At 41.0% G+C, this 15,598-nt stretch overlaps 1 protein-coding gene across 4 annotated transcripts; it reads left to right on the forward strand.

The window, feature by feature from the left end:
* The first annotated feature begins 69 nt into the window (after positions 1-69).
* Positions 70-15,374, forward strand: odf2a (outer dense fiber of sperm tails 2a). 4 transcript variants are annotated; one of them, XM_056404351.1, is made up of 19 exons: positions 70-211; positions 2,165-2,281; positions 2,425-2,538; positions 2,615-2,797; positions 3,764-3,951; positions 5,123-5,264; positions 5,906-6,031; positions 7,501-7,575; positions 7,679-7,777; positions 7,904-8,020; positions 8,240-8,425; positions 9,147-9,256; positions 10,016-10,151; positions 10,336-10,446; positions 10,538-10,801; positions 10,892-10,992; positions 11,975-12,140; positions 12,484-12,609; positions 12,696-15,374. In XM_056404351.1, exons 1-19 carry the CDS (start codon positions 209-211, stop codon positions 12,864-12,866), a joined length of 2,535 nt encoding a protein of 844 aa, XP_056260326.1. In that variant the 5' UTR covers positions 70-208; the 3' UTR covers positions 12,867-15,374. The 4 variants fall into 4 exon arrangements, with proteins under 4 accessions (XP_056260326.1, XP_056260327.1, XP_056260329.1 ...); XM_056404352.1 differs by having other exon boundaries at positions 11,978-12,140; XM_056404354.1 differs by having other exon boundaries at positions 7,679-7,750.
* Positions 15,375-15,598: the final 224 nt, after the last annotated feature.

A 15,598-nucleotide genomic window follows, 5' to 3' on the forward strand; every position in this document is an offset into this window, starting at 1 on the left:
TGGTCCAATCACTGTTGGAGAAAAAGATCATGTGCTTTAAACTGACCAACCGGTGCGAAGGTAGCGTCACTACCTGATAAAGTTTATCCAAGCTGCTGCTCCAACAGTCTTTTATATGAACCTACTTATTTTAACCACCAGCCAACAAACGCTGTTCCGCAAATGAAAGATATTTTCAAGTCTTGACGAGCTCATTCTGGTTTCTCATATGGTAAGGAGAATATGTCAGTGAATTGTACAGAGGCTGGTTAGGATGCTGTCTGGGTTAGCTAATAAGCTAAGGCTAATGTCAGGCTCATGTATACTTTTTGCTAAGATCCGCTGCCCTTGATTATTTCTTTTAAGATTGACACACCCTCCGTAACTATCTGAAAATTTTACCGTTACATGTGTTTTAGTTAAGAATTCATAGCTGTGATTACTTGTGTAGACTGTAGCAACGTAACTTGTTTTTATTGTAAATTGGATTAGCTTGTGTTCGCTACTAAATATAATTTTTAATTATATAGTCCACAATAGTCTATTCTAATGAAATGAAAACGGTCCAAAATAGCTTAGTGGTATATATAAAACTCACTTTAAATCCCCCGAAACAGTATTGATTAGCATTGTCCCTATTTGGCATTATAGTTACATAGTTATCTTGCAGATATAGAGGAGACTGGGGACGGTTGCAACACTTTTTGTATTTATCTCAGTTACTCCGAGACTATTTGTTCTAGACCAACTAAACTTTTATATATTAAACTTACAACTGTCTGATAATTACCCATTGCATTTAAAGATGAGTACATATGACATATAATTCATATATTTATTTGAATGGAAGACTTCAGATGTTGCAACTGACCCCAACCCAAAGGGTGGTCGCAACGAAGATCAGGGACGTTTGCAACATATAAAAAATACGTTAAATTTCACTGATTAACCGTTTGCTTTTTGTCTCAATAAGCACATATTTCTGAAAGTATGCATTGTTTGAAAATAAATGTATAGTATTAATAGTAATATTTATCAATAAACAATTACTGAGTTTTGTTTTGCATAGAACACAGACCTAACTTGACCATGAGAGGCTGACAAAATAATTCCCAAACTAAATTTTTTGTATTCTCTCTTTCTGTGGGACAAAATTAACTGCATATTTTTCCTATTTGGAACTAAAATGTTAAAAACACTGTTGTGTGGTCTGTTGTGATTTGGCTGCTCAGCTTGAGGAACGTTACAATAACTTGCACGGTTGCTACGTCTCCACCCTTGACAGCCATGACAGAACATCATGTGACACACTGACACACGCTAACCGAGTCACTGAGAAGTCAACAACACAATGATTGAAACTAAGTCAGTTTTGATTCATTCAAACAAAAGCTCAGGACACTTTGATAAAAAATACAGCTCATGAAAAAAATTACTTTCACATCATCAAAACTACTTTTTTCAGTAAATGCAGCAGCAGATGTTGGATGTGTCTTCTCTCTTCCTGGTGGTGGAGGTTCTAACTGAGCAGGTGCAGCATGAGTGTCATCACTCACACACTTTTGATTGAAGGAATAAGAGTTGTTGCAACTGTCTCACCTTGCCCACTTGCTGTTGTACACAGAAGTGTTTTGACCTGATCTACAAAGAAGAGTTGAAACATGGTGCAATCAAATGAATCTTAAATTTCCCATCATATTTTCCCTTCTCCTCAGAGTACTATTATTTTTTAACTATACTTATTGACAATTTGTTCAAGTATAGCAGCATCTTACAATGTGCAGCACTCACAAACCCCAACACACACACACACCCATGCCCAAACCTACATAAAGCAAGAACCCCAAAAAAGCCTTGTGCACCACAAAATTGACAGTCTTTTTGACTGTCCCTTCTTGACTTCCATTTAGTTATTTGCAGTTGTTCATCACTTTCAATATGATGCAAAAGGCAAGTACTTCAGATTGTTCCAGAAGGGGTATATCACCACATGCTTTCCAGGTGTGTGTCATCTGTAACTGACAATATTTGAACCTAATCAATACCAATTACAGTATAGATGCAATAAGAATTCTCTTCTTGTTTATTCAAAGAGAATGTAATTTTCTCTAGTTTCAAATGTTTCTCTGCTGTACTTTCTGATGTGTAAATTTGTTGGAGATACTCATCACCCACTATTTCACAGAGGAAAGCAATGAGAACCCGGTCAAGTTCACCTCCGATTCATGTGCACATCAATGACTCCACACCGGTCCACGTGCACGTAAAGAGCCACAGGACGAGTCCTGTCAGAACACCTAAGGTTAGCTGGACTTTACTTAAACTTTGACCGTCAGTCATAGTGACGTTTCTCATTTTTCTGTATTCGGTTTCAATGTTGTTATTATGCAGCATATGTCCTGACAGACAGCAATGTCATGCTTCTGCACACACTGTTTTTCAAAGGGGAAGACCAAGGTGGACAAAGGAAACCTCCGTCCTACAGCCAATGTCAAAACTCGAGTGCCATGGATTCCACCTGGAAAGGCCTCCACACGGGATGCCTCGTACAAGTGGGAGGTAAGGCACCTCAGCATTGTGAAAGGGCTTTGTCAGTCAAAGATGTAGTGTTACTCATGGTGTCATTTGCACCAAGGGTCCGATGCACCGCCTTGAGATCACACCGCCGCTCCCCGAACCAGAACCTGAACATTCCCACTCTGCGCTGCTATTGGCTGACCTCACGTCAGAGGAAGAGGAAGGGCTACACGGACGAATCAACCAGTATGAGAGGAAGATTGACAGCTTACTGACTGAAGTCAGCTCTCTAAAGAATGAGGTCAGTTTCTCCTGTTTCCACAGTGGACTGATCAGTTCTGAAGTCCTTCACTTATCAGGCTCTACCGGGCTTAAATCCAGAACCAGGCTGGACGTTATAACTGATATTTACTGTCTTTTTATTGTGCCCTTATTGATGCTGGTTTGTAAGAATACCATGATTTTATGTATTTTGTTTGTACTATTATCATCCTTATTTATATTATTATTTGTACAAAGTTATGAATCTCTTTACTTTTGGGTCCTGCATCAAATGCACAATGTCTTACAATTTTTTTTTTTTTTATTCTTTATTTTGGGGCAGCAGTTTATATCACAAACCATACATCAGGAAAAGGCACTTTACTCCTGTGTCGGCAACAGTTTTTCAAAATGTAAGAACTTTGTACACTTTGGTAACTAAATAAAATAAAATAAACAATTAGAGTAGAATAACATTTCAGGGTCAATCATTCAATTCCTCACCCGTTTCAGAGGTTTGCTCAGTGAAGTGTGATGGCAATAGAGTTGGGAACAAAACGTAGACAAAACCCAAACATAAGCAAAAACCAAGTGAGTTGTGTATGAGAAGAGAAATCAACAACAGCTTCAACCTTAGCTGTTCTAGGTGACCCCCCCGCCCCCCACCCTGTCCCATACATGTCAGTTTCACAATTACAAATACACCATGTTGTTGTCGTTCGCTGGAGTCAAGGTGCACATAGATCGATGAGCTTTCCTGGTAGAATCTAGATATCCAGACTTCAACACACTGTCAGAGTTCAGATCTCTGCACAGGTCAGCTCCATCAGCAGCGACTGAAATCTGAAGTCCTGTCTCATTACATGTTTTATCCCCCCACAGCCCAGCACCCTCACACAAAGGATGTGGTGATGATGTTGACATGTCAGAGTTTGTATCGCCTCAGTAACAAATCATTTGTGTCTGTCCGCATGTGTGTTTGCACATCTGTACCACATGTGTGCAGGTGGAGCTGCGGAAGAGGGAGCAGCTGCTGGAGCGTCAGTCGGAGCGGCTGAGCGTCTCCCAGCGGGTGATCGCAGAGCAGGAGGAGGAGCTGGCTGAGGTGACAAAGGAGCTGGAGGAGACTGAGCGGGAGAACACGCGACTACGACAGTCCATGGAGAAGATGATGGAGGAGACCGACTACAGCAGGCAGGCATCACACCACACACTGTCACAGTGATTTACCTGTGAGAGGCTGGTCTTGTATCACTTGTGGTGGCAGATGTTTTAAGCATGATGTGTTTTTTTGTGTAGGCAAGCATTCTTCCATCATGTAGCCCTGAGACCTCTGGGGCTCAGATTCTGTCTTTGGTCCCAGTCCTCAGATTACAACCAGATATGTGTCACTCTGAGGATTCTAGTCCAGGGGCCTGATTCATAAATGATGCATACACTCAAAAATCATGTGTAAGCCTCACGTAAATTTTATATTTATAAACACAGGATGTGTCACCTCACACATCCCTTCACCATGTGTACACACGGTTCTCCAAAGTGATCCAAGTTACAGTGAAGTGAAAATACAGAACAAGCCATGACACGTAATTTAACATAAAATAGAATAACCAACTTCACAGAGCTTCGTTCATTATCATCATAGTTTTCCAATGAAAATTTTACAATTCATAAACAGAAATAATTGTGAGTCATTCTCCAACCTGTTTCATACTCTTTTGATATTTGCTAATCACACAGTTAGAGCCTCTGGAGCCTCATTAAGACTCTCTAGTCCCAATGGATGAAGTTCAGAGTAAAACAGGACTTAACAATAGAGTGATTGTACTAAAGTAAATGGATGCATGTGTCTGCTTCCCATCTGCCATTCATGGCTAACTGTGCTAGTGGAAATGAGGCTTGTGCACATGCGCCCAATTTCTCAGTGAGTGAGATTTATAAAGTGGAACCATGCTCCAGAGTTTTATGCATCTGGCTCCAGTTGGGACTGACTTCCTCCTCTGAGATACCTGATGGATACAACAATGATCTTTAAGACAGACTCAGTGGCAGATAGTAAGAATGTCAGAGCCATGCTTGCTTTGTTTTAGCCATGTTATTAGGATAGATTTTATACCTGGGATGCAGAGCAGAGTAGAATCATGAGTAAATCCAAGGTTAAAATGTTGAAGATAACAAACAGCTGCTCTGTCTGATGTAGAAGGTTAGAAATGAGATTCTGATTTTCTGATCTGATTTTGTTTCTCTTCTTCTGACATCTCTGTAGAATCTCAACATCAAAACTAAAAACTAAAGCAAAAACTAAAAAGTAAGACAAAATGAGTTCATGTTAATCTTGACTCTTGTCCCTGTCTCGTCCTTGCAGACTAGACAGAGACAGTGTGCAGCCAGACAAAGATGCTCTGCTCAGGAAGCTGATGGAGGCTGAGGTGGACGGAACAGCAGCTGCCAAGGAAATGTCAGCCCTGCGAGAGTCTGTTTCTAAACTGTGCAGTGCCAGTGTCAGTGTGAGTATCTACAAACCTGGGAATAGCTGCAGCTCCTAAGTGGTTCTCTCCTGTGGTCCTGTGCCAACAGACACTGCAGACTTTCATTGGCTTTGTGCCAGCAGTATTAGTATGTGCGTAAGTGTGACACTTAATATAATCCAACACTGTAAAACATCACACAGATAAGTATCAACTTCATGTAAATACACAAGTCCTGTTCAGTTCAAATTCATTCTTCAACCTTCAACCATTAAACATGTATTAAATTATTAAACTATGTCTTGAATGTTTCCTCTGATAGTAATAAAAACATTATGAATCATGATGACGGTTCGTATCCACCTTAATCCCTGCCCTTATAATTGATAACAGTTACAGGGCGCAGATTCATGTATCGTCTTTATAGGAACAATGTTGCTGCAGAGTAGGGCTGAAAAAAAAATGATGTTGTCATTATTTTGGCAGATATTGCAATTGCGATATGAGTCATGCCCTGATAGTTTCCTGTCATGGTGACATTCTCTGGAGCAAAGAAAAGCTCATTTAGTTTTCATAAATATATAACAGTGTTATATGATGGATTCAGTGATTTGTCAGAAACTGTTTCACTGATGGACCAGTGTCTGTGCTCCTTTGTGTCTCCTCTGTTTGCTGAACAGAGACTGTCTGGTTCTGAGTCCTCGGTCTTGGCCCGTCAGAAGGAGCTGTTGCTACAGAAACTGGAGACGTTTGAGGCCACAAACCGAACCCTGCGGAACCTTCTCAGAGAGCAACATGGATCCCAGGTACTTCACTGTCTACTATCTACTGTCTACTGTCTACTGTCTACTGTCTAAGAAACATCTACATCTGTTACTACACCAGGGAGTCTTATGTTCACGTCTTGAACAGGATACACCGGGAACACTCTGGTCTGTTGGATGTGTGATGCCACCTGATTAATTTCTGTTGTATATTTTCTGTAATCAGCCAATAATACCCAGATCTGAGTGCATGTCTCACACTGTTGGTCATATTATTGCCTAATTAACTTTCCAGTCTTTCCTAGTAACATTTTTGGGAAAAACCAGACAATAAATCATCAGTTAAATGTGTTATTTTCAAAAGACATAATGCAGTTTAGATTGAAATTAAATGATCACAAACACAGCCCATCCCCTGCCCATATGCTGTTACAAAATATCCACATATTCATTAATACTTCTAGCTCTAGTTGTTTTTGGCTGGACCGCAACAGCGGGGCCAGCCCTATGATCGTGAATGTTGCTGACTGACTGACTGATGATATTTCCACCACTGGTCAGTGGAGTGTTGAGCCGCAGTCTACCGAGCCGCTCTGGTTTCCCAGTTGCTTGGGAACTACAGAGAAGAGGAGAAGCACTTCCAATACACTGAATGTGGCCTCCATTACAGCAAATAAACTACTTTGATACATATATCATTATTACTAAAGGAGGGAAGTCCGGCCTGTGGCCCTTTGTGCATTTTCTCTTCTCTCTCTCTCTCTCTCTCTCTCTCTTTCTCTCTCTCTATGTCTCTCTCTCTCCCTCTCTCTTCCTCTCTCTCTCTGTCTCTCTCTCTCACTATGACTGTAATAAAGGCAAAAGCCTGAAGAAATAACTTAAAAATAAGAAAGATATTGTGTCTCTTCTAACTTTCTCTCTGGGTGATCATGTTACAGTTAATACAGTTGAAATCACAGCTCAGTCTTTGTCTTTCATTTATATGTTTGGTGATTTTGTCAGACAGATCAACTTTATTTGGGTGATCCTCCCTTAAATTGCCAGTTTTATAAGTAAGGGTCATGTACAGAAGATGTCAGAGGCTTTAAATCTTGTAGGAGTGTGTTTATTTACAGGCTTTAAACATTTAGGCTAAATTGTCACGGTCAGTTGTAAAAGTCCAGGTGATATATGGACAGAATCTTCTATTATGGGATTTAATATCATGATATCCATGATATGCACAACTTTCTACAGGTTCAGTTGGGAACCTTTTTATAGATGAAAGACAGAGTGATTTAAATGACAAATCAAGATTCTTCATTACACTGCAAAAATACTAAAGTCAGTTAATTGGATTTCAGCCATTATAAAGCAATGCTGGTAATTTGCAGTATTACCTGCAATACAATCAGATATATTAAAAAGAAAGTTACCATAGTAACAGTAAAGACATTCCGTTTCAGCACCAGTAAACAGTAAATGTTTGAGTTACAAACTTTGATGTGTGTCAGTCAACTGTGTTTGAACAGATGGAGTCGATGCGACTGTCAGAGCAGAAGGACACGTTACTGAAGAGACTCGCAGACACAGAGGCAGAAAATGCTGTGAGTTTAACAGAAGATGATCTCCCTTTTTCATGTGTTGTGTGTTTGTTCCCTCTGTGTTTGAGATACAAAAATAAAGCTCACCTCACTTTTCCTTGTGCAGCATCTTGTGGTGAAACTTCAAGAGAAAGACAAAGAGGTCAATCAGCTGTCCAGACTTTTAGATACTGAGAAGGTACTGAGAGCACAGCCGTCAACATGTGTGAGGATTTTACTGTAGACACGTCCAAATCAAAACAAAACATTAATGCCTTAATCTTTTAGTAAAATAGGTCAAAGCGTAAATATTCTTACTAATGTACATTCTGCTGGTTTGGGGATTCTGCAGGACAACGCTAAGAGTACAGCTGATCTGTCCAAGACCCTGGAGTCAACAAGAGCTCATTTACAGGGACAGCTCCGCAGCAAAGCAGCTGAGAACAACCGGCTCACTGTACAGATCAAGGTTTGTCATGGAATCTATTCTAACTACTCGCCATCCTGTGTAATTATCTGTTGTTGCCTGTGGCCTCTGTTGTAATTATGTACTTGGTAAATGAAGTCAGAGTGCTTTGTCATCATGGCGACTGCAGTCACACTCACTGTTGTCTGACCCTCTTCTTTACAAATGGAAAGCACACACAGTGACTCCAGCTGTAATCCCTCCTCCTTCTCATTGGTTCAGAACCTGGAGCGAGCAGCCAATCAGCAGAAGGCAGAGATGGAGCATCTGATGGAGCAGCTGACGAGCCTGAGGCAGGAGGCCAGCGCGGACCGAGAGGCTCTGAAACGAGCTACACGAGCCCAGAAGCAGCGAGCGGAGCGTAGTGAGGTCACTGCAGGACAGTTGAGCATCCAGCTGCTGGACATGGTAGGGACAGGCTCCTCGAAAACTGTAGAGACACAGGCTGAGGTCAACATCCTAACCAGGTCCTTTTGTCAATAACTAGATTACTGACCATATTATAAAGAACTGAACTGCCGTTGGATTCAGTTTATCTTTAAAGAAAGCTCTAAACCCCTTCTTGTCACCCCCACACCCACTTCTCTTCTGCACTGGTGTCTATAACAGAGTCACTGTTTTTTATTATGTCTCTGTGGCAGCGACAGTGAGAGACAGAGGCATATTGTTTTCGTGTTGTCTGTCCATCCCATTCTTGTGGACGTGATATCTCAGTCACAAACTTCTTTAAATTTGGCACAAACATTCACAAGGACTCAAAGATGATTTTGATATCCAAGGTCAAATGTCAAGGTCACTGTGATCTCACATTCTTGTGAATGCAATATATCAGGAACACCCAGAGGGAGCTTCATCCCTTCTGTCACTGTGACCTCACAAAATTTTTGGCCATAACTCATAAAATTCATTCACTAGTTATGACACAATTTAACTTAAATGTCTATAAGGATAAAATGAAATGATGGCATTTTATATCTAAAATGTCAAAGGTCAACTTCACTGTGACATCATAATGTTCTGCAAAAGCAAACTCTGTAACTCAAGAAGGACTGTGACCATATTTCCTGATACTTGGCTGGTTTGGTGGAGGAAACAAGCAGGAGGAGGTGACTCTAGTTTCTCTTTCCAGGAGAAGCAGGTGGCAGACGCCCTGACAGCAGCTGAGACCTGGGAGAGTCGTCATGCACAAGAGGTGAAAGACAAGAGTAAACTGGAGCTCGAGCTGTCACTGTTGAACAGGTACCTCTAACGGCTCCACACACACACACACACACACAAGTGTCTCTCTTCATAATAATCAGAGCACTAACAGTCGTCCTGAGCTGCAGGCAGACCAAAGGTCACCTGGTGACTTTTACCAAAAAGCAGAACGGGGCAGGAAATACTGTGAGCATGGTTGTAAACATAAATTGCAGGAAATAGCAGAGCTAACAGGGTAACAACAGTAATCAACAGCAACCTCTGTCACTTTCCTACAGCCAATCAGCATCTCCTTCTCTGCGCCTCTGCTCTTATTTCACCTTCAGTTATGAAACAAAAAACAAACATTATTTCTTGAATGACAAGTCAGCCCCGCCCCTTCTCACATGCTGTCTGGTCATTGGAGAGCCTCATGATTTTGAATTCAAACAGAATGAACTCTGGAGCGTAGTAGAGGAAGCGGGTAAGTACACAACATGTGTGTCTCACTTCCATAAAGGAATTAATGGGAAATGATATCCAGTCCAACTGCACCATTAGCCTGCAGCGAGGGAGCAAATGTTGGGCATGTTCTTTAATGAGAAATTACTTAAGCTATTGATTGATTATCGGGTTTGGTGGAGTACCTGCAGTTATCCATAGAGCAATCTGACTGACAGGAAGTGTTTCTTAGAATGTATAAAGCATGAAATTGGAACAAACTTCTAAAAATTCATCAACTAGTGAAAGGCTCGTTCTGATTCAACACTCATTATAAATGAAATTATGTTGACACGTGTCCTGTCATACCGTAAACAGCCGTATAGCAGAGCTGACGGAGCAGCTGCAGAGCACAGGGGATAAAGGCAGACTGGAGAGAGAGGCCCTGCTGGATCACCTGCATGGACTGACCACAGAGAGCACTGCTGCCAGACTGGAGAACCAGTCCCTCAAGGTGAAACCAGCAGGACACATTTACTGAATCTGTTCTGCTTCTGTCTTAGATAATGTCCTTCCTGTTCGTGTTCAGTTTTCACTTTAATTGACTTACACTGACTTCATTAGATTAGCAGGATGGACTCCAGTTAATTACAGTAGTAACTGATGACACTTGATGTAAACCTGTGGGTTCCTGACAGGCCACAGCCGCTGCAGTGGAGGAGAAACTGGACATGTCTCAGTCTGAGCTTCAGCAGGTCAGAGCATCCATCAAGCAATATGAGAGTCTGCTGGACAGCTACAAGATCCAGGTACCCGAAGTGTACAGTACCGCTCTGTACAGTAGATCCACACTGTTAATGTCCATGAAAAGTCTGAACCCAGTTTTACCATCTGTCCAAGGTTGGGAAAACGCGGGTCGAGGCAGATGAGTATGCTGCTCATCTAGCCCAGGCGGAGCGAGAGGCCCAGGTCGTGCAGGGGAAGCTGGAGCAGGAGATAGAGGAGGTGCGCAGGGAGATGCTGGGGCGGCTGGCTGAGCTGGAGCCTCTTCCTGAAGCTCTACGACAGTCTGAACTCCAGCTGCAGGAGGCACAGGACAGGGAGCGCAGCCAGGAGAGACGTAGCGTGGAGCTCAGCACCACCCTGGCTGATCTCCGTATTAAGGTCCTGACAGTCCTGTGCCTGTATGCCAGTTCAAGTCAGCATCACAAAACAAGGCCAAGTCAGTCAAGTGCTTGTTTTATCTCATGTCAGGTGGAGACTCAGGGCAGCCAAATGGAGCTGTTCAGACAGAAGAACAAGGTGCTACTTGAGGAGAACAGACAGCTGCAGCAGCGGGTGGAGAGTCTGGAAAGGTCAGTCCCTCCTGATTTACTCTCCTGGCTTTGACTCTTTGATTTATCATTAAAAGTTTGCTTAATGAGTCTTTAGCTGGTCCTGTTTGCAGTGTATCATGGATATACACATAACTATCAGTGGATCAATGTGATACTGAAGAAAAGTTTAAAATGTGATGATTGTCAGACAGGTGGAGTTAAACTGAGCATCCTCCTCCTTCATTTTTCAGGATGTCACATAAAATCCTTTTTTAAATGAACCAGAGTATTACAATACTACTTATTATTATTATAGTATTATGACAGTAACACTTCAGTATGTGACTATTAAATGTAAGTCAGTACCAAAGGCCTACTCTGCATTATCATTAACTTATGTCTTATCATTACCAAACGAATGTGAACTTGAAAACCTTGCTGCTGTCGTTACCAACGGCTACGGTTCTGTCCGTTTGCCGAAGTGAACCTGCAGCACTGTTCACAGTGCACAGGTTAAGTGAGGCGAACCAGAGAGGTCTGAGTTTGTTTGGAGTGTACACATAAGAACAAAAATGCTGTGTCATCGCTCTTGAGTTTGTTCTGAGGTTGGAAGTGTGAAAACAACCTGAGTGGTTTGATGGAAGTTTATTGACATTCACATGAAATTGTGTTGAACGACTGCTGGGAGGCCTCCGTTAAACTGTTAGACACCTGCTCTCCATGGTCTCATACAGCTTAACATCATGTTAAAGATCCAGTTAACCAAAGAAAGACCGGCAGACATCTGTCCTAATGCAGACCCTGCTGGTCCTCGATGTGGAGACCAAACTGCAGATCATATGCATGTGTTGTTGTGGTCTTGCCCTGACCCTGTTTAGTTCTGATGGCTGTACAAAGATATTTCAAACTACAGTCAAAGTCTCTCCCAGCTCTCTTTGTGCTGTATCTGGATTTATGTCAGAAGCAATGAGCCTATGATAATGGCTGGTCATTGTTGTTGTCTCTGTCTTTTGTCGTCCAGCAGAAAGCTGGAGGAGGCCGTCAGCCAGAACAGCGACCTGCTGGCGGTCATCACCAAACGTGAAGACACCATTCACAGCAACCAGCTCCGTCTGGAGGAGAAGACCAGGGAATGTTCCCAGCTGAGCCGGAAGCTGGAGGAGGCTCTGGACGACGCTCGACATCAGGTCTGAGCCTCACAACAGCTGGATGCTGCTAAACACTGGTCATACACACTGGAGTGTATTTAAGAATATAGTATAGATCACAGTAGTGCTACATCACAAAACGTTTCACTTATTTCAATGAGACCTCTGCATTGACACAAGTGGGGTGAAGATGTAGCAGATGCAGAACAACTGCTTAAAATCCAGTGTTAAATGGAAACGTCAGTGTTAAACCTCAGTGTGACTCCCAGGGGGTGTGTAGGAATGTGTATAATTAGTTTTGCATGTCTTGAGGTTCATGTTGTCAGGGATATATCAGTTGTGTACTTTTTAATTAAGTTCAGTGTGTTATATTTATCTCCAGATGTCAGAGACCAGAGAACGAGCTGCCACCAAAGAACGCTCCACCCAGGCCAAGATCCTGGACTTAGAGACCCAACTGAGCAGGACCACCTCAGAAATCAACCAACTGAAACGCAACAAAGAGGAGGTAAAAGCCTCCATTGACAGTTTACTCAAACTTATGTGTGTGTGAATTGTCAGCAGGTGTATAAGGTGTGTGTTTGTGATACTCAGGTGGAGCGACGATACCAGAGCCGACTGCAGGATGTGAAGGATCGGCTGGAGCAGTCGGACAGCACCAACCGAAGCCTGCAGAACTACGTCCAGTTCCTGAAGGCCTCTTACACCAATGTGTTTGGAGATGTGGCCCTCAGCAGCTCTCTGCGGGCCCCCTCACCCATCTGACAGCCCCTCCAGCAGAGCTGTTTTATACGCACACAGTCCAGACCAGTAGTGTGGCTTTAGATTTTCTAAGAACAGCTGGAGGCTGTGAAGACGACAGTGTCAATCACTCTCTTGTTTCAAACACTGTCAACAAGTCAGATGAAGAGCAACAGTAACTGTGGGGCTTTTTACAATTTAAGACTCGTTCCTGTAAAGATTCATTTACAACAGATTTGATGGACAATCAAATGATTTGAAATGTCTCCAACAGGTGGTATAAAAAAAAAAAAAAAAAAGAGTGGCAAACAGCAGCTCCAGGGATGTGGATGTTGGAGACAAAGAGAATCAGGATCTTGAAAACTACATGTTCCTGTCCAACGTGCTTATTTTACCAGATGTTTGAATTTGCTAAATGGATTTCTACCCTGTTAATAGGTTAAACAAGAATTTATGAGTTCAGAATACGACAGAGAGGAGATGAGAGGTTCATACTTTATTAAGTATAAAGCAATTTATGACATTAATATATTAGATTAGCATGGTGGTAAAGAATGTGCAATGCATAATGAACTGTGTGCAGTCAGCATCACACCTCAAATTTTAATAGTGAATTGAATAGACAACAAAAATTCCCATCTGGGATTTTTTCTATGCAAAACTGAAGCACTGAAACAAAGCTGCTGGAGCTCAGAGTTTGGTCCTGAAGACGTTTTGTGGTTTTTCCAATATTTTCTATAATTTCATCAGAATTTCTTGTTTGATCTTCGAGACCAAACATCGACACCAAGTACCCTCATTTTTCCTGAAGCTAATGTTTTTCATCAGTTAGTTTTGACGGTGCCTTGAAGCGTTTCAGACTGAATGTCGTCTTCAGAAATGTGTTATCGGACATTGAAGTGAGTTTGTATTTTCCAGGCCAAAAACAATGGAAAGTGCACATTTTCTTTAGCCTCGTCTAGTGATGACAAAAGGTAATATATACCAGAATAAAAGCAGTTATACTGTATATTGTATTTGAACTGTTATATACTAAAACTATTAATTTATTTTTCACATCTATACAACAGCCAGCCATGACACATGATGTGTTTAAATGTGTGTCTGCTCTGTACAGAGCTGAAAACACTGGTGCTACCGCTGTCTTCTGGCTGCTACAAGACGGTGTTGTTTTGTTTTTACACTCTTACTCACACACTGTCAGTAGATGGATAGTTGTTAATAGACTCATGTTTTTTTCTTTAACTGTTTCATAGAGTTTATTTAATAACTGCATCATTTACAGTTTATCTAACTTTAAAGCAACAATATGACAACAAAACAAAAATATATTTCTTCACCTGATGCAAACTGACTGAGTATTCATGTTGTATGTGTCGGTTTTTTTTTCAGCTGTTATTTGTGTGTTTGTGATGTAGTGTAAAACAGGATACAAGCCAACATAAGACTTTTTTTAGTGTTAGTCATCCAAATTAACTGTCAATCAGATTATCACACTGTTGTCATATTGTCCCATAGCAGCAGCTGTTCCATTATTTACAGCCTCACAACAATAGTGTATTTCTGTCATATTCAGCTTAACACGACCAGCCTACAAGATCCCAATACCCTTAAAAGACTGTAGAATCATTTTGGAGGATACATATGCACTGTAAAGAGGTGTGATCAGATCTGAGAATCTATGCATTTTTAATTTACATAAGAAATTGACAATTAAAGATGAAAATAATGTTTCTACCAACATGTAACAGCCCAGTCACAGATGATCTGTTGTGGTTGTCAGCTGATAGAGTGGCTGCTGAAGGACTTCTCATAGATAACACTGATGATTAATGGAGACATTATGTAAGAGCTGAAATGGTTTCTATTTGTGGTTGTACTTCTCAGTGTTAATGGATAGTCATTGAATTCTGCATCAGCACTGTAGCCTGAGCCTGCAGGGATGGAGCACATGATAATACTGTGCATGAGCAGCTGCTGTTTGTCTTACAGACACTGCTCCTGTACAGTCAGGAATGGAGTGTATGTCTGAAAAAAGGAGTGCTTTGATTTCAATGTATTGATAATGCAGTCTAAACATGGTCAACATGACCAGTTCACGAGCACTATTTACTGCCAAGCATTACAGGAACAGCATCATATGTGTATAATGAACTGAAGCAACACATAAACAAGGGCATTCATTGTTTCAAAGACATATTACAATGTTGTTTCCTATTGGTTTAGAATAGTTGATGATGTGAAAATGTCTGGAATCTTCCATACTGCTTACCAATAAACTCAGGGAGGCTTCTTTCAAAATCACATAGATATTATCCTGTGAATCAGTGTCTTCAGTTTAGAAAAGACATTTGTGTTAACTGTTCATTGTATGAAAAAATGTACTCATGAAACAATGCAACACTTGTTCTGGCTGGATAGATATATCCTGATATAATGTTGACAACATTGACTTTTTTCCCAACTGGAAAAATGTACTCTTTGGTATCTTCAACAACAATAATAATAAATGTAAAGAATTATGTAAATCAATTTGGTGATTGTTGTAGAGAAATTTCATATCCATAAATCCAAATGTAGCCATTCTAAACCTTTGTATATAGTATTTCAAACAGTAAATTAAAATTATTTTTAACTCAAAAAGTAAGTACCATCTATTTGTTCCTTGATTAATGTTTTTATTTAGATAGTTAATTGTATTTTTTTTTATCTGAGAATTCTATTATCAATAAAGATTATTAATAATTATATTATAT

The sequence above is a fragment of the Seriola aureovittata genome, chromosome 18 (assembly GCF_021018895.1).
Source record: "Seriola aureovittata isolate HTS-2021-v1 ecotype China chromosome 18, ASM2101889v1, whole genome shotgun sequence".
Classification (NCBI taxonomy): Eukaryota; Metazoa; Chordata; class Actinopteri; order Carangiformes; family Carangidae; genus Seriola; species Seriola aureovittata.

Bases quoted from the DNA above. Each gene is read 5' to 3' on its own strand.
- odf2a (XM_056404351.1), top strand. The intron at 9,257-10,015 runs GTACCTCTAACG...TACCGTAAACAG, and splicing joins GAGCTGTCACTGTTGAACAG to CCGTATAGCAGAGCTGACGG. The intron at 10,993-11,974 runs GTCAGTCCCTCC...TTTGTCGTCCAG, and splicing joins CGGGTGGAGAGTCTGGAAAG to CAGAAAGCTGGAGGAGGCCG.